General features: G+C 45.5%; 1 protein-coding gene across 2 annotated transcripts in view; it reads right to left on the bottom strand.

Moving 5' to 3' along the window:
- LOC139403333 (protein DOP1B-like) overlaps positions 1-19,150 on the bottom strand; it is a 62,934-nt gene that overhangs the window by 25,592 nt on the left and 18,192 nt on the right. For both annotated transcript variants that reach the window (XM_071146939.1, XM_071146938.1), the window contains exons 2-9: positions 15,467-15,662; positions 8,662-8,843; positions 7,959-8,129; positions 5,102-5,291; positions 4,901-4,999; positions 1,860-1,983; positions 1,479-1,588; positions 1,158-1,269 (exon numbers count right to left, since the gene is read on the bottom strand). In XM_071146939.1, the coding sequence (XP_071003040.1) occupies positions 1,158-1,269; positions 1,479-1,588; positions 1,860-1,983; positions 4,901-4,999; positions 5,102-5,291; positions 7,959-8,129; positions 8,662-8,843; positions 15,467-15,628 (1,150 nt within the window). In that variant the 5' untranslated portion in view covers positions 15,629-15,662. The remainder of the gene's footprint in view (positions 1-1,157; positions 1,270-1,478; positions 1,589-1,859; positions 1,984-4,900; positions 5,000-5,101; positions 5,292-7,958; positions 8,130-8,661; positions 8,844-15,466; positions 15,663-19,150) is intronic.

The raw sequence follows: 19,150 nt of genomic DNA, 5'->3' as shown, positions 1-19,150 counted from the left end.
GACCACCATCATTATCATCACATACTGTCCACTATCAGAGGACCTGAGAGAGACCACCATCATCATCATCATCACACACTGCCCACTATCAGAGGACCTGAGAGAGACCCGCATCATTATCCCACACTGCCCATTATCAGAGGACCTGAGTGAGACCACCATCATCATAATCATCAAACTGCACTCTATCAGAGGACCTGAGAGAGACCACTATCCTCACACACTGCCCACTATCAGAGGACCTGAGAGAGACCACCATCATCATCCTCATTATCATCACACAATGCCCACTACCAGAGGACCTGAGAGAGACCACCATCATCATCACACACTGCCCACTACCAGAGGAGCTGAGAGAGACCACTAATCCTCACACACTGCCCACTATCAGAGGACCTCAGAGAGACCACCATCATTATCCCACACTGCCCATTATCAGAGGACCTGAGTGAGACCAGCATCATTATCATCATCATTATCACAAACTGCCCACTATCAGAGGACCTGAGAGAGACCACCATCATCACACACTGCTCACTATCAGAGGACCTGAGAGAGACCAGCATCATTATCACACACTGCCCAATATCAGAGGACCTGAGAGAGACCACCATCATTATCACACACTGCCCACTATCAGAGGACCTGAGAGAGACCACCATCATCATCACACACTGCCCACTATCAGAGGACCAGAGACCACCATCATCTTCCTCATTATCATCACATACTGCCCACTATCAGATGGCCTGAGAGAGACCACCATCATCATCATCATCACACACTGCCCACTATCAGAGGACCTGAGAGAGACCACCATCATCATCATCATCATCACACTGCCCACTACCAGAGGACCTGAGAGAGACCACCATCATCACCATCACACACTGCCCACTATCAGAGGACCTGAGAGAGACCACCATCATCATCCTCATTATCATCACACACTGTCCACTATCAGAGGACCTGAGAGAGACCACCATCATCATCATTATCATCACACACTGCCCACTATCAGAGGACCTGAGTGAGATGAACATCATTACCACTACACCCTACTTACCAGCAGAGGGCTTAAGACAGCTGGAGAGAGTGAGAAGGGGAGGGGAGGGGTGGGAGAGATGAGGCCTGAAGTAGGGGAGGTGTGTGTTTACCTATCTCTGGCTTATCTATAAGGCTGATGATGATGCGGAAGGGTCGTAGATAACCAATCACGCTCTCCGGGTCCGCCTCCACATCCTTCTGATTCAAGATGTTGATCAAAGCCTAAGGACAGAGACACAGAGGACACACACGGTTACACCACTGGGTATTTACTGAATTCAAGTTCACCTTGTTTTCATGGTTTCATATTAAAATGAATGACTTGCATTTAAAGGCAGGTGTTTTAAGTCCTTCATGAGGTTTAATAATCTGGAACAGTATGATTTATATACTGCCACTGATCAACAGTAGTGTTAGCTAGTGTGTCCAACCTGCACTAAGAGTTCTCTGGAGTGGGTGTTGAAGTAGAAGGCTGTGTGTTCTTCCATGGAGATGAAGAGGTCAGGGTCTGCAGCAACCATACCCCCCTTAATATCTGTGCCTGGGGAACAGCAACACACACAGATACAGTTATTCACTTATAATATCAAGGCAGACATTTTATTCCCTAAAAGAAGAGATGCAAACAATTGAGGCTACATGGATACATTTATTAGGTAGATCTTAACGACATTAGCAAAAACTACATTTATTAGCTACATAGTGAAGTATATTCAGGCCTACTGCTAGACTACAACTCAAAGCCATAACTTCATTGTGTGTATGTGTGTGTGTGAACATGGCTGTGGTGCATGTCTATCCACACTAACTACCTAGCAGCCAGGCGTAGAGGCGTCTGTTGAGGGACATGTCTCTGCGGAGCAGCGTGAGGGAAGCAGCAGACACCACTCTGATCGTGTCCTCCCTAGTCATAGGAATACTGCCTTGGGTTGGGTCCTGAGGTAATAACAGGGACAGTTACATGGGGCACAGGGAAAGGGGAGAGGATGAAGATAGAGAGGCAAAGAAGGAAGAGTTGGAAGAGGAGATGAAAGAGGATTAAGGGAAGAGCAGGACAGAGTATATAAGGAGGAGGAGGAGGAGGAGGTGAGGAGGAAGAGGAGAGGAGGAGGTGAGAAGAAGGAGGTGAGACAGAGGAGAAAAAGGAATAGGAGGAGGTGGTGGAGGAAGAGGAGGTAAACCTCTAACCTCTGAGAAAAACATTGACGCTTGCAAGGACACGATGACTGAGTTCATCGGGAAGTGTACAGGGGATGTTATTCCAATGGTGACTATTAAAACCTACCCAAACCAGAAACCGTGGATAGATAGCAGCATTCGCACAAAACTGAAAGCGCGAACCACCGCATTTAACCATGGCAAGGTGACTGGGAATATACAAAGTGTAGTTATTCGTTCCGTAATGCAAACAAACATGCAAAATGTCAGTACAGAGGCAAAGTGGAGTCGCAATTCAGTGGCTCAGACAAGACTTATGTGGCAGGGTCTACAGACAATCACGGACTACAAAGCGAAAACCAGCCACGTAGCGGACACCGATGTCTTGCTCCCAGACAAGCTAAACACCTTCTTTGCCCTCTGAGGAGAACACAGTGCCACCGAAGCGGCCGGCTCCCAAGGACTGTGGGCTCTCGTTCTCCGTGGCCGACGTAAGACATTTAAACGTGTTAACCCTCACAAGGCTGCCGGCCCAGACGGCATCCCTAGCCGCGTCCTAAGAGCATGTGCAGACCAGCTAGCTGTAGTGTTTACTGACATATTCAATCTCTCCCTATCAAGATGTCTACCATTGTTCATGTACCCAACAAAGCAAAGGTAACTGAACTAAATGACCATCGCCCTGTAGCACTCACTTCTGTCATCATGAACCTCTACCTTACCTGACACCCTAGACCCTCGTCAATTTGCATACCGCCCCAATAGATCCACAGACGATGCCATTTCCATTGTGCTGCACACTGCCCTATCCCATCTGGACAAGAGGAATACCTACGTCAGAATGCTGTTGATTGACTATAGCTCAGCCTTCAACACCATAGTACCCTCCAAGCTCATCGTTAAGCTCAGGGCCCTGTGTCTGAACCCCGCCGTATGCAACTTGGTACTGGACATCCAGAAGGGCTGCCTCCAGGGGCGAAGGTAGGAAACAACAACTCCACTTCGCTGATCATCAACACAGGGGCCCCACATGGGTGCGTGCTCAGCCCATTCCTGTACTCCCTGTTCACCCATAACTGCATGGCCATTCACACCTCCAACTCAATCATCAAGTTTTCAGTCGACACAACAGTAGTAGTTACCAACAATGACGAGACAGCCTACAGGGAGGAGGTGAGGGACCTGGCAGAGTGGGGCCAGGAAAATAACCTCTCACTCAATGTCTACAAAACAAAGAAACTGATCGTGGACTTCAGGAAACAGCATGCCCCTATCCACATCGACGGGACAGCAATCGAGAAGGTGGAAAGCTTCAAGTTCCGCGGTGTACACATCACTCACAATCTGAAATGGTCCACCCACACGCAGACAGTGTTGTGAAGAAGGCGCAACAGTGCCTCTTTAACCTCAGGAGGCTGAAGAAATTCGGCTTGGCCCCTAAAACCCTCACAAACTTTTACAGATGCACAATTGAGAGCATCCTGTTGGGCTGTATCACCGCCTGGTAAGTCAACTGCACCACCCAACCACAGATCTCTCCAGAGGGTGGTACTGTCTGCCCAACGCATCACCAGGGGGCACACTGCCTGCCCTCCAGGACACCTACAGCACCTGATGTCACAGGTAGGCCAAAAAGATCATCAAGGACATCAACCACCCGAGCCGCAGCCTGTTCACCCTGCTACCATCAAGAAGGCGAGGTCAGTACAGGTACATCAAAGCTGGGACCGAGAGACAAAAAAACAGCTTCTATCTCAAGGCCATCAGACTGTTAAATAGCCATCACTAGCCAGGTCCCACCCGGCTACTCATCCCTACAACCTTACGAGGGTGCTGCCCTATATACATTGAATCACTGGCCACTTTAAATAATAGAAGACTATTCACTTAAATAAGGTTTACATACTGCTTTACGCATATCATACAGTGGCAAGAAAAAGTATGTGAACCCTTTGGAATTACCTGGATTTCTGCATAGATTTGTCATAAAATGTGATCTGATCTTCATCTAAGTCACAGCAACAGACAAACACAGTCGGCTTAAACTAATAATGCACAAACAATTATACGTTTTCATGTCTTTATTGAACAGACTGTGTAAACATTCACAGTGCAGGGTGGAAAAACTACATGAACACTTGGATTTAATAACTGGTTGACCCTCCTTTTTGCAGCAATAACCTCAACCAAACATTTTCTGTAATTGCGGATCAGACCTGCACAACGGTCAGGAGGAATTTTGGAAAAATCCTCTTTACAAAACTGTATCAGTTCAGCAATATTCTTGGGATGTCTGGTGTGAACCGGTCTTTTGAGGTCATACCACAGCATCTCAAATCGGTTTGAGGTCAGGAACCTGACTTGGCCACTCCAGAAGGCGTATTTTAATCTGTTGAAGCCATTCTGTTGTTGATTTACTTCTGTGTTTTTTTTGTCGTTGTCCTGTTGCATCACCCAACTTCTGTTGAGCTTCAATTGGTGGACAGATAGCCTAACATTCTCCTGCAAAATGTCTTGATAAACGTCTTGATGTCTTGATAAATGTCTTGATAAACTTGGGAATAAATTTTTCGGCGATGATAGCAAGCTGTCCAGACCCTGAGCAAAGCAGCCCCAAACCACGATGCTCCCTCCACAATAACATTTGCTAAATATGTGTATGTGACCAATAAAATGTTATTTTAACGTTACTTACCAGGCAGGTGGCCAAGGAGAAGAAGAAGAGCAGGATCTCCAGCATGTTCCTCTGCACCAGAACATTTGAGTCCTGCAGAGACAGACACAACGCCTTCACCTGGGAGAGAGAGAGAAAGAGAGACAGACAGACAGACAGACAGGTTATCCAACATGGCCAACACAACCCTACACTCGCTCACACTAACACACAATAACTCACCACCAGGCGGTTGTCATAGCCCAGCATGCGTGTTTGCTGGTGCGGGGGGGTTAAGCGGTCAAAGTGTGTGACGATGAAGAGAGAGGCAGGCAGCCGGACTAGAGGGCTGACCAATACACTGCCCCACAGAGCCCCATAGAACACCTGCTGGCCCACCAACATAGACAGTCTCAGTAGCAATGCATCCGTCCTGGAGAGTGGGGAGAGGGGGAAGAGGATTCGTAATATCATGAAATTATCTATGCAAAAGAAAATACACTGAGTGGGCCTCCCTGGTGGCACAGTGGTTAAGGGTGCTGTACTGAAGCGCCAGCTGTGCCCCCAGAGACTCTGGGTTCTCGCCCAGGCTCTGTCGTAACCGGCCGCGACCGGGAGGTCCGTGGGACGACGCACAATTGGCCTAGCGTCGTCCGGGTTAGGGAGAGTTTGGCCAGTAGGGATATCCTTGTCTCATCGCGCACCAGCGACTCCTGTGGCGGGCCGGGCGCAGTGGGCACTAACCAAGGTGCACAGTGTTTCCTCCGAGACATTGGTGCGGCTGGCTTCCGGGTTGGATGCGCGCTCCCGTACGGGAGTTGCGGCTTGGTTGGGTTGTGTATCGGAGGACGCATGACTTTCAACCTTCGTCTCTCCCGAGCCCGTACGGGAGTTGTAGCGATGAGACAAAACAATTGGATACCATGAAATTGGGGAGAAAAAGGGGTAAAAACAAAAACAACAAAAGAAAATACACTGAACACCTAATATTGAGTTGCACTCCTTTTTCCGTCAGAACAGCCTCAATTCATCGAGGCATGGATTCTACAAGGTGTCCAAAGCCTTCCACAGGGATGCTGGCCCATGTTGACTCCAATGCTTCCCACAGTTGTGTCAAGTTGGCTGCATGTCCTTTGGTCCATTCTTTATACACACAAGAAAATGTTGAGCGTGGAAAACCCAGCAGTGTTGCAGTTCTCAAACTGGTGCACCTGGCAACTATTATCATACCCCGTTCAAAGGCACTTCAATCTTTTGTCTTGCCCATTCACCCTTAATGGCACACATACACAATCCATGTCTCAATTGTGTCAAGGCTTTCCTCTTCATCTACACTGATTAAAGTAGAATTAACAAGTGACATCAATAAGGGATCATAGCTTTCACCTGGTCAGTCTATGTCATGTTTTGTACACTCAGTGTATATTGCAATATACAGTGCCTTGCGAAAGTATTCGGCCCCCTTGAACTTTGCAACCTTTTGCCACATTTCAGGCTTCAAACATAAAGATATAAAACTGTATTTTTTTGTGAAGAATCAACAACAAGTGGGACACAATCATGAAGTGGAACGACATTTATTGGATATTTCAAACTTTTTTAACAAATCAAAAACTGAAAAATTGGGCGTGCAAAATTATTCAGCCCCCTTAAGTTAATACTTTGTAGCGCCACCTTTTGCTGCGATTACAGCTGTAAGTCGCTTGGGGTATGTCTCTATCAGTTTTACACATCGAGAGACTGAAATATTTTCTCATTCCTCCTTGCAAAACAGCTCGAGCTCAGTGAGGTTGGATGGAGAGCATTTGTGAACAGCAGTTTTCAGTTATTTCCACAGATTCTCGATTGGATTCAGGTCTGGACTTTGACTTGGCCATTCTAACACCTGGATATGTTTATTTTTGAACCATTCCATTGTAGATTTTGCTTTATGTTTTGGATCATTGTCTTGTTGGAAGACAAATCTCCGTCCCAGTCTCAGGTCTTTTGCAGACTCCATCAGGTTTTCTTCCAGAATGGTCCTGTATTTGGCTCCATCCATCTTCCCATCAATTTTAACCATCTTCCCTGTCCATGCTGAAGAAAAGCAGGCCCAAACCATGATGCTGCCACCACCATGTTTGACAGTGGGGATGGTGTGTTCAGCTGTGTTGCTTTTACGCCAAACATAACGTTTTGCATTGTTGCCAAAAAGTTCAATTTTGGTTTCCTCTGACCAGAGCACCTTCTTCCACATGTTTGGTGTGTCTCCCAGGTGGCTTGTGGCAAACTTTAAACGACACTTTTTTATGGATATCTTTAAGAAATGGCTTTCTTCTTGCCACTCTTCCATAAAGGCCAGATTTGTGCAATATACGACTGATTGTTGTCCTATGGACAGAGTCTCCCACCTCAGCTGTAGATCTCTGCAGTTCATCCAGAGTGATCATGGGCCTCTTGGCTGCATCTCTGATCAGTCTTCTCCTTGTATGAGCTGAAAGTTTAGAGGGACGGCCAGGTCTTGGTAGATTTGCAGTGGTCTGATACTCCTTCCATTTCAATATTATCGCTTGCACAGTGCTCCTTGGGATGTTTAAAGCTTGGGAAATCTTTTTGTATCCAAATCCGGCTTTAAACTTCTTCACAACAGTATCTCGGACCTGCCTGGTGTGTTCCTTGTTCTTCATGATGCTCTCTGCGCTTTTAACGGACCTCTGAGACTATCACAGTGCAGGTGCATTTATACGGAGACTTGATTACACACAGGTGGATTGTATTTATCATCATTAGTCATTTAGGTCAACATTGGATCATTCAGAGATCCTCACTGAACTTCTGGAGAGAGTTTGCTGCACTGAAAGTAAAGGGGCTGAATAATTTTGCACGCCCAATTTTTCAGTTTTTGATTTGTTAAAAGAGTTTGAAATATCCAATAAATGTCGTTCCACTTCATGATTGTGTCCCACTTGTTGTTGATTCTTCACAAAAAAAATACAGTTTTATATCTTTATGTTTGAAGCCTGAAATGTGGCAAAAGGTCGCAAAGTTCAAGGGGGCCGAATACTTTCGCAAGGCACTGTAGATTGCAATTTTGCATGTGTGTGTGCGTGCACGCGCGTACCTGTCATAAACCTCAGCCCCCTCCTCCAGGCCAGGCAGTAGTCCAGTGATGAAGGCCTGTAGGCTGGGCAGTAGGGCCCTCTGTAGGGGGAGGTAGTAGCGCTCATACAGCGTCAACAGGGCTGGCTTCACTGCCATTGCAGCATGGCCCAGCAACGGGAACAGCCCCGAGCTAACACACACACACACAAAGATAGAGATCAATACAACACATTAACTCACACACACATCAGTACAGGAGAATGCATGTCTTTTTTTACACCTTTATTTAACTAGGCAAGTCAGTTAAGAACACATTCTTATTTTCAATGACGGCCTAGGAACGGTGGGTTAACTGCCTTGTTCAGTGGCAGAACGACAGATTTTTACCTTGTCAGCTTGGGAATTCAATCTTGCAACCTTACAGTTAACTAGTCCAACACTCTAACCACCTGCCTCTCATTGCACTCCACGAGGAGCCTGCCTGTTACACGAATGCAGTAAGAAGCCAAGGTAAGTTTCTAGCTAGCATTAAACTTCTTATAAACAATCAATCAATCAATCATAATCACTAGTTAACTACACATGGTTGATGATATTACATCAGTACAGGAGAACACACAATCCATTAACACATGGGCAGGTCAATAGGCCTACAACACCTCAGGACAGACAGACAATACAGACGGACGGACACATCCTATGGGTTAGCATGAGTCCTACACCTGTAGATGAAGAGGTCCTTGGCCAGCCATTTGGTGCCGATGATCTTGAAGATGACCTCATAGGTCTCCAGGGCCTTGATGTGCACTCCGCTGGGCAGGGCTGGGTGCAGACACTGGGCCAGACGCTTCCCAATGATTAGCCTCTTGGGCAGCAGAGAGTAGCGCAGGTTACTCTGCAGGGCCTGGGGAGGGAGGATTAGAGAGAGGGAGAGCGGTGATGAAGGGGGGTAACTACCTGGTACCAAATGGTGCTTGTGGTGGTAGTTAGTGGTGTGTGTTGTAATGAATACCAAAGAAAAAAACTATTCATGGGTAATTATTGTGTATCTAATATGTCATTTGTCTGGGCTATTGACAAAAAAATAGGTCATGCAGTACTGACACTGTCAACATAACCAAATAGATGAGCAGGAACTGGAAGTGTTGCTTTGTTTACATGACAGATTAAAGTGGCCTGAAGGGATCCTCACTCATTCTCACATAGCCCCTAGACACATACAGATCAACACACACTGGCATTCTACCATAACACTCTGAAGCAAACATCCTTCTTGCTAAATGTGTCACAAGCAGTGACCTACAGGCAGTCTCCTTGTGGAGTGCAACGAGAGAAAGGCAGGTCATTATTGCATTGGACTAGTAAACTGTAAGGTTGCAAGATTGGATCCCCCGAGCTGACAAGGTGAAAATCTGTCGTTCTGCCCTGAACAAGGCAGTTAACCCACCGTTCCTAGGCCGTCATTGAAAATAAGAATGTGTTCTTAACTGACTTGCCTAGTTAAATAAAAGGTATAAAAATAAATACAACATGTAGAAAATGTAAAAATCTGCAAATGGCGCCCAAAATACCGATTTCCGATTGTTATGAAAACTTGAAATCGGCCCTAATTAAATCGGCCATTCTGATGAATCGGTCGACCTCTAATTCTGGGCTACTGCAGTAGAACAGTTTACGAGAAATGTTAAACTGAGTGCCTGCAAAAGCAATCAAAACACTCTGTATGATAGGTCAATGAGAGTTTGAATAAAGTGTTGTCTTCTAACAGCTTTAATAGTTAGAAGCAAATACATTATCAAGTAAAAAGGTATAGACTATCATCCTCTCCATTGAATGATTGTGGGCTAAGTGAATGAACAATGATGTAGGCTTATTTTCTGAAACTCGATTGATAGATTGGCATCCGCTATGAGATGGAAAAACATTCCCAATCTCACAGACCACTGATCTTGGAGCCAGATCCAGACAGAACCAGACCGACCCAACCATGGCAACACCAGCAGGACGGACAAGTGACTGCAGGTAGTGACTGGGCCCAGAGCCAGAGAACCACTCAAACACAGAAAGTACAATACACTGACCAAGAGCCCAATAACATGGCTAACTCGTCAATGCTAAAGAATAAGCAGTTAGCTTCTACTCTGTAAGGACATGAATACACTCAGAAAATGCCACCATTGATTTGGTCAGTCACTCTCACTCAGATATCAGTCTATTGACGTACAGGTGCGTCAATCTAAATAACATAATACAAAAATCTCCTTCAAAATCAGTCAGTTTAAGCTGGAGATATCTATGGCGGCCTTCCACATCTGTGGTGGAAGATGGCGAGCTACAGAGGTGTTTGTCAGAACATGAGACATCCCGAAAACTGGACTTCTCATGAAAATGTCTGTAGCGTCCGAACTATGGAAATATGAGATTAATTAGGGCCGATTTCAAGTTTTCATAACAATCGGAAATCTGTATTTTTGAACACCGATTTGGCCGATATTATATATTTTTTACACATTTATTTAACTAGGCAAGTCAGTTAAGAACATATTGTTATTTTCATTGACGGCCTAGGAACGGTGGGTTAACTGCCTCGTTCAGGGGCAGAACGACAGATTTTACCTTCAGCTCGGGGATTCAATCTTGCAACCTTACAGTTAACTAGTCAACGCTCTAACCACCTGCCTCTCATTGCACTCCACGAGGAGCCTGCCTGTTACGCGAATGCAGTAAGAAGCCAAGGTAAGTTGCTAGCTAGCATTAAACTTATCTTATAAAAAACAATCAATCAATCAATCATAATCACTAGTTAACTACACATGGTTGATGATATTACTAGTTTATCTAGCGTGTCCTGCTTTGCATATAATCAATGCGGTGCACATTCGCGGAAAAAGGGCTGTCGTTGCTCCAACATGTACCTAACCATAAACATCAATGCCTTTCTTAAAATCAATACAAGTATATATTTTTTAAACCTGCATATTTAGTTAATATTGCCTGCTAACATGATTTTAGTTGAACTGGTAAATTGTGTCACTTCTCTTGCAACAGAGTCAGGGTATATGCAGCAGTTTGGGCCCCCTGGCTTGTTGCGAACTGTGTGAAGACTATTTCTTCCTAACAAAGACAGCCAACTTCGCCAAATGGGGGATGATTTAAAAAAAAGCGCATTTGCGAAAAAAGCACAATCATTGCACAACTGTACCTAACCATAAACACCAATTCCTTTCTTAAAATCAATACACAGAAGTATATATTTTTAAACCTGCATATTTAGTTAAAATAAATCCAGGTTAACAGGCAATATTAACCAGGTAAAATTGTGTCACTTCTCGTGTTCATTGCACGCAGAGTCAGGGTATATGCAGCAGTTTGGGCCGCCTGGCTCGTTGCGAACTAATTTGCCAGAATTATATGTAATTATGACATAACATTGAAGGTTGTGCAATGTAACAGCAATATTTAGACTTAGGGATGCCAGCCGTTAGATAAAATACGGAACGGTTCTGTATTTCACTGAAATAATAAACGCTTTGCTTTCGAAATGATAGTTTCCAGATTCAACCATATTAATGACCAAAGGCTCGTATTTCTGTGTGTTATTATGTTATAATTAAGTCTATGATTTGATATTTGATAGAGCAGTCTGACTGAGCGATGGTAGGCAGCAGCAGGCTCGTAAGCATTCATTCAAATAGCACTTTTGTGCGTTTGCCAGCAGCTCTTCGCAATTATTTAAGCATGGCGCTGTTTATGACTTCAAGCCTATCAACTCCCGAGATTAGGCTGGTGTAACCAATGGGAAATGGCTAGCTAGCTAGCTGGGTGCGCGCTAATAGCGTTTCAAACTTGACTCACTCTGAGACTTGGAGTAGTTGTTCCCCTTGCTCTGCAAGGGCCGCAGATTTTGTGGAGCGATAGGTAACGATGCTTCGAGGGTGGCTGTTGTCGATGTGTTCCTGGTTCGAGCCCAGGTAGGGGCGAGGAGAGGGACGGAAGCTATACTGTTACACTGGCAAAACTAAAGTGCCAATAAGAACATCCAATAGTCAAAGGTTAATGAAATACAAATGGTACAGAGAGAAATAGTCCTATAAATACTATATTAACTACAACCTAAAACCTCTTACCTGGGAATATTGAAGTCTCATCTTAAAAGGAACCACCAGCTTTCATATGTTCTCATGTTCTGAGCAAGGAACTTACATGGTACATATTTCACTTTTACTTTCTTCTCCAACACTTTGTTTTTGCATTATTTAAACTAAATTGAACATGTTTCATTATTTATTTGAGGCTAAATTGATTTTTATTGATGTATTATATTAAGTTAAAATAAGTGTTCATTCAGTATTGTTGTAATTGTCATTATTACAAATAAATAAAAAATAAATATGGCCGATTAAATCGGTTTCGGCTTTTTTGGTCCTCCAATAAATCGGTATCGAAAAATCATAATCGGTCGACCTCTAGTCTCTACGACCCCCACAAGCCCCAAGGGAGTCGTCAGAAGTCAGTACTGACAATGTGCCAACTTATGTTTGTGGAAAGGGGAGATTCTCATGAACATGATGGTGTTCTCCGTTTTGCTCTAAGACCCCTCCCTACAAGTTTTGCGGGACTCGTCTCAAGGTAACCGATATCAAATCAAATTTTATTTGTCACATACACATGGTTAGCAGATGTTAATGCGAGTGTAGCGAAATGCTTGTGCTTCTAGTTCCGACAATGCAGCAATAACAAGTAATCTAACTAACAATTCCAAAACTACTGTCTTGTACACAGTGTAAGGGGATAAAGAATATGTACATAAGGATATATGAATGAGTGATGGTACAGAGCAGCATAGGCAAGATACAGTAGATGGTATCGAGTACAGTATGTACAAATGAGATGAGTATGTAAACAAAGTGGCATAGTTTAAAGTGGCTAGTGATACATGTAGTACATAAGGATACAGTCGATGATATAGAGTACAGTATATACGTATGCATATGAGATGAATAATGTAGGGTAAGTAACATTATATAAGGTAGCATTGTTTAAAGTGGCTAGTGATATATTTACATCATTTCCCATTATTAAAGTGGCTGGAGTTGAGTCAGTGTCAGTGTGTTGGCAGCAGCCACTCAGTGTTAGTGGTGGCTGTTTAACAGTCTGATGGCCTTGAGATATAAGCTGTTTTTCAGTCTCTCGGTCCCAGCTTTGATGCACCTGTACTGACCTCGCCTTCTGGATGATAGCGGGGTGAACAGGCAGTGGCTCGGGTGGTTGATGTCCTTGATGATCTTTATGGCCTTCCTGTGGCATCGGGTGGTGTAGGTGTCCTGGAGGGCAGGTAGTTTGCCCCCGGTGATGCGTTGTGCAGACCTCACTACCCTCTGGAGAGCCTTACGGTTGAGGGCGGTGCAGTTGCCATACCAGGCGGTGATACAGCCCGCCAGGATGCTCTCGAATGTGCATCTGTAGAAGTTAGTGAGTGCTTTTGGTGACAAGCCGAATTTCTTCAGCCGATGCTGTCTGTGTGAGTGGACCAATTCAGTTTGTCTGTGATGTGTATGCCGAGGAACTTAAAACTTGCTACCCTCTCCACTACTGTTCCATCGATGTGGATAGGGGGGTGTTCCCTCTGCTGTTTCCTGAAGTCCACAATCATCTCCTTAGTTTTGTTGACGTTGAGTGTGAGGTTATTTTCCTGACACCACACTCCGAGGGCCCTCACCTCCTCCCTGTAGGCCGTCTCGTCGTTGTTGGTAATCAAGCCTACCACTGTTGTGTCGTCCGCAAACTTGATGATTGAGTTGGAGGCGTGCGTGGCCACGCAGTCGTGGGTGAACAGGGAGTACAGGAGAGGGCTCAGAACGCACCCTTGTGGGGCCCCAGTGTTGAGGATCAGCGGGGAGGAGATGTTGTTGCCTACCCTCACCACCTGGGGGCGGCCCGTCAGGAAGTCCAGTACCCAGTTGCACAGGGCGGGGTCGAGACCCAGGGTCTCGAGCTTGATGACGAGCTTGGAGGGTACTATGGTGTTGAATGCCGAGCTGTAGTCGATGAACAGCATTCTCACTTAGGTATTCCTCTTGTCCAGATGGGTTAGGGCAGTGTGCAGTGTGGTTGAGATTGCATCGTCTGTGGACCTATTTGGGCGGTAAGCAAATTGGAGTGGGTCTAGGGTGTCAGGTAGGGTGGAGGTGATATGGTCCTTGACTAGTCTCTCAAAGCACTTCATGATGACGGATGTGAGTGCTACGGGGCGGTAGTCGTTTAGCTCAGTTACCTTAGCTTTCTTGGGAACAGGAACAATGGTGGCCCTCTTGAAGCATGTGGGAACAGCAGACTGGTATAGGGATTGATTGAATATGTCCGTAAACACACCGGCCAGCTGGTCTGCGCATGCTCTGAGGGCGCGGCTGGGGATGCCGTCTGGGCCTGCAGCCTTGCGAGGGTTAACACGTTTAAATGTCTTACTCACCTCGGCTGCAGTGAAGGAGAGACCGCATGTTTTCGTTGCAGGCCGTGTCAGTGGCACTGTATTGTCCTCAAAGCGGGCAAAAAAGTGATTTAGTCTGCCTGGGAGCAAGACATCCTGGACCGTGACTGGGCTGGATTTCTTCCTGTAGTCCGTGATTGACTGTAGACCCTGCCACATGCCTCTTGTGTCTGAGCCGTTGAATTGAGATTCTACTTTGTCTCTGTACTGGCGCTTAGCTTGTTTGATAGCCTTGCGGAGGGAATAGCTGCACTGTTTGTATTCGGTCATGTTACCAGACACCTTGCCCTGATTAAAAGCAGTGGTTCGCGCTTTCAGTTTCACACGAATGCTGCCATCAATCCACGGTTTCTGGTTAGGGAATGTTTTAATCGTTGCTATGGGAACGACATCTTCAACGCACGTTCTAATGAACTCGCACACCGAATCAGCGTATTCGTCAATGTTGTTATCTGACGCAATACGAAACATCTCCCAGTCCACGTGATGGAAGCAGTCTTGGAGTGTGGAGTCAGCTTGGTCGGACCAGCGTTGGACAGACCTCAGCGTGGGAGCCTCTTGTTTTAGTTTCTGTCTGTAGGCAGGGATCAACAAAATGGAGTCGTGGTCAGCTTTTCCGAAAGGGGGGCGGGGCAGGGCCTTATATGCGTTGCGGAAGTTAGAGTAACAATGATCCAAGGTCTTTCCACCCCTGGTTGCGCAATCGATATGCTGATAAAATTTAGGGAGTCTTGTTTTCAGATTAGCGGTGAAATAAAATAAAATAATGGTATGGAGGTAGTTTTGTGCCTACCCCAAAAAAGGGGTTAAATATGTGTTCAAAAATATATATATTTATAGGACAGACACTTCAAACCCTTATTCCTTATGAATCTTTTTTTTTACAATTTTGGTCTGCCTGGTGACATCACATTCATGAGCTTGGGTTCAAGGAAAACACTGAACTTCTCATTTTGGTCCCAGGCTGAAAAAGTTTAAGAACCCCTGGTCTAGAGTGGCTTCATGTCTGAATATAATTGTACCAGCCATGTCAACCGTACCTTGTTGAGTTTACCCAGAGAGGAGATGAGGTCGGCCCATTCACTGGATGACTCAAAGTTCCGCAGGGCCTTCTCGATGACTGCCGCGTAACTACGGTAACGGTAGTCATTCTGCAGCTCCTGCTCCTCGGGATCCATAACGCCTGACTCACGTCCCAGCATGCTCAGCGTGTGTCTGAGGAAAGGGGGAGGAGAACTGGAAACAGAGAGGAGAGTGGGCGACAGAACAGATATTTGTTGTCAGACATCAATCCCTACATCAGGGTCATGTCCACAAGGCTCAAATTGGAAGAAAACAGAGTGAAAAGTGGAGCCTGGTACTAGCCTACATGTACCTGAAATTGAATTGTTTTGATACGGTGTCCCCTAATGAACACAACCCAGATTTCTGTTTGTAACATTGAGCTATGTTGCAGAGGGTTTTCTCCTGCACACACAAATTGATATGGTCACAGTGACACACACACACACACACACACACACACACACACACACACACACACACACACACACACACACACACACACACACACACACACACACACACACACACACACACACACACACACACACACACACACACACACACACACACACACACACAATGAGCTCATTCATGATTGGGTCTGCTCTGTGCTTGTCTGCCTGACCTGGCTTGAATTCTGAAAATAGTCGAACAGACAACTGGAATTTAGGACACAGGGCGACTGATTCCTGTTGAACACATCTACACATGCTCCCAGAGGAACAAACATCAGTGCCCCTATTCACAAAGTGTCTCAGCGTAGAAGTGCTGATCTAGGATGAGTTTGACCTTTTAAAGACAGAATCCGCAGTAGGGGGAAACATCGCCACTTGCAGCCACACCACCGTTGTTATTGTTTTTGTTGCCGAGCTGAGGAGCATCGAGCAGAATGGTAAAAAAAATTATATCCAGTACATATTGTTCTCTATCACACGTGGCTGTTTCACCATTAAGGATCAATAAGATGGGAGCACACTTACTCAGATGATTTGTCACATGAGTAGAATACAACAGTGAAATCGTTACTTACAAGCCCTTAACCGACACAGTTAAGAAAAATCTGTGTTAAGTAAAAAAATAAGAAATAAAAGTAACAAATAATTAAAGAGCAGCAGTAAAATAACAATAGCGAGGCTATATACAGTGGGTACCGATACAGAGTCAATGTGCGGGGGCACCGGTTAGTCGAGGTAATATGTACATGTAGGTAGAGTGCGGTAGCAGAGAGAACCGTCTATGACTAGGGTGGCTGGAGTCTGAGAATTTTTAGGGCCTTCCTCTGACACCGCCTGGTATAGAGGTCTTGAATGGCAGGAAGCTTGGCCCCAGTGATGTACTGGGCTGCACGCACTACCCTCTGTAGTGCCTTGCGGTCGGAGGCCAAGCAGTTGCCATACCAGGCAGTGATGCAACCAGTCAGGATGCTCTCGATGGTGCAGCTGTAGAACCTTTTGAGGATCTGAGGACCCATGCCAAATCTTTTCAGGCTCCTGAGGGGGAATAGGTTTTGCCGTGCCCTCTTCACAACTGTCTTAGTGTGCAAGGACCATGGTAGCTTATTGGTGATGTGGACACCAAGGAACTTGAAGCTCTCAACCTGCTCCACTACAACCCTGTCATGAGAATGGGGGCGTGCTCGGTCCTCCTTTTCCTGTAGTCCACAATCACCTCCTTTTTCTTGATCAAATTGAAGGAGAGGTTGTTATCCTGGCACCACACGGCCAGGTCTCCGACCTCCTTCCTATAGGCTGTCTCGTCGTTGTCAGTGATCAGGCCTACCACTGTTGTGTCATCAGCAAACTTAATGATGGTGTTGGAGTCATGCCTGGCCATGCAGTCATGAGTGAACAGGGAGTACAAGTGGGGACTGAGCACGCACCCAAGGGGCCCCCAAGTTGAGGATCAGCATGGCAGATGTGTTGTTACCAACCCCTAACCACCTGGTGGCAGCCCGTCAGGAAGTCCAGGATCCAGTTGCAGAGGGAGGTTTTTAGACCCAGGGTCCTTAGCTTAGTGATGAGCTTTGAGGGCACTATGGTGTTGAACACTGAGCTGTAGTCAATGAATAGCGTTCTCACATAGGTGTTCCTTTTGTCCAGGTGGGCCAGGGCAGTGCGGAGTGCAAAAGAGATTACATCACCTGTTGATCTGTTGGGGTGGTATGCAAATTAGAGTGGGTCTAGGGTTTCTGGGATAATTGTGTTGATGTGGGCCATGACCAGCCTTTCAAAGCACTTCATGGCTACAGATGTGAGTGGTACGGGTCGGTAGTCATTTAGGAAGGTTACCTTAGCGTTCTTGGGCACAGGGACTATGGTAGTCTGCTTGAAACATGTTGGTATTACAGACGCAGACAGGGAGAGGTTGAAAATGTCAGTGGAGACACTTGCCAGTTGGACAGCGCATGCTCAGAGTACACGTCCTGGTAATCCGTCTGGCCCTGCAGCCTTGTGAATGTTGACCTGTTTAAAACTATTACTCACACCAGCTACAGAGAGCGTGATAACACAGTCGTCCGGAACAGCTGATGCTCTAATGCATGTTTCAGTGTTACTTGCTTCGAAGCGAGCATAGAAGTAATTTAGCTCCTTTGGTAGGCTTGTGTCACTGGGCAGCTCACAGATGTGCTTCCCTATGTAGTCGCTAATAGTTGGCAAGTCCTGCCGCATCCGACGAGTGTCGAAGCTTGTGTAGTACGATTCAATCTTAGTCCTGAATTGATGCTTTGCCTGTTTGATGGTTTGTCGGAGGGCATAGCTGGATTTCTTATAAGCTTCCTGGTTAGAGTTCCGCTCTTTGAAAGCAGGAGCTCTACCCTTTAGCCCAGTGCGGATGTTGCCTGTAATCCATGGCTTCTGGTTGGGGTATGTACGTACTAGAGGTCGACCGATTAATTAGGGCTGATTTCAAGTGTTCATAACAATCGGTAATCTGCATTTTTGGACACCGATTATGGCCGATTACATTGCACTCCACGAGGAGACTGCGTGGCAGGCTGACTACCTGTTACGTGAGTGCAGCAAGGAGCCAAGGAAATTGCTAGATAGAATTAAATTTATAAAAAAACAATCAAACATAATCACTAGTTAACTACACATGATTGATGATATTACTTGTTTATCTAGCAAGTCCTGCGTTGCATATAATCAATGTGATGCCTGTTAATTTATCATCGAATCACAGCCTACTTCGCCAAACGGGTGATGATTTAGCAAGCGCATTTGTGAAAAAAGCACTGTTGTTGCACCAATGTGTACCTAACCATAAACATCAATGCCTTTCTTAAAATCAATACACAAGTATATCTTTTTTAAACCTGCATATTTAGTTAATATTGCCTGCTCACGTCAATTTATTTTAACTGGGGAAATTGTGTCACTTCTCTTGCGTTCTGTGCAAGCAGAGTCAGGGTATATGCAGCAGTTTGGGCTGCCTGGCTCGTTGCTCACTGTGTGAAGACCATTTCTTCCTAACAAATTTGCCAGAATTGTTCATAATTATGACATAACATTGAAGGTTGTGCAATGTAACAGCAATATTTAGATTTAGGGATGCCACCTGTTAGATAAAATACGAAACGGTTCCGTATTTCACTGAAATAAAAAACTTTTTATTTTCGAAAAGATAGTTTCCAGATTTGACCATATTAATGACCTAAG

Source organism: Oncorhynchus clarkii, chromosome 3, assembly GCF_045791955.1.
Source record: "Oncorhynchus clarkii lewisi isolate Uvic-CL-2024 chromosome 3, UVic_Ocla_1.0, whole genome shotgun sequence".
In the NCBI taxonomy this organism is placed as follows: Eukaryota; Metazoa; Chordata; class Actinopteri; order Salmoniformes; family Salmonidae; genus Oncorhynchus; species Oncorhynchus clarkii.
The sequence above is the reverse complement of the archived record's forward strand: the minus strand, read 5'-3'. Positions and strand labels throughout refer to the sequence as shown.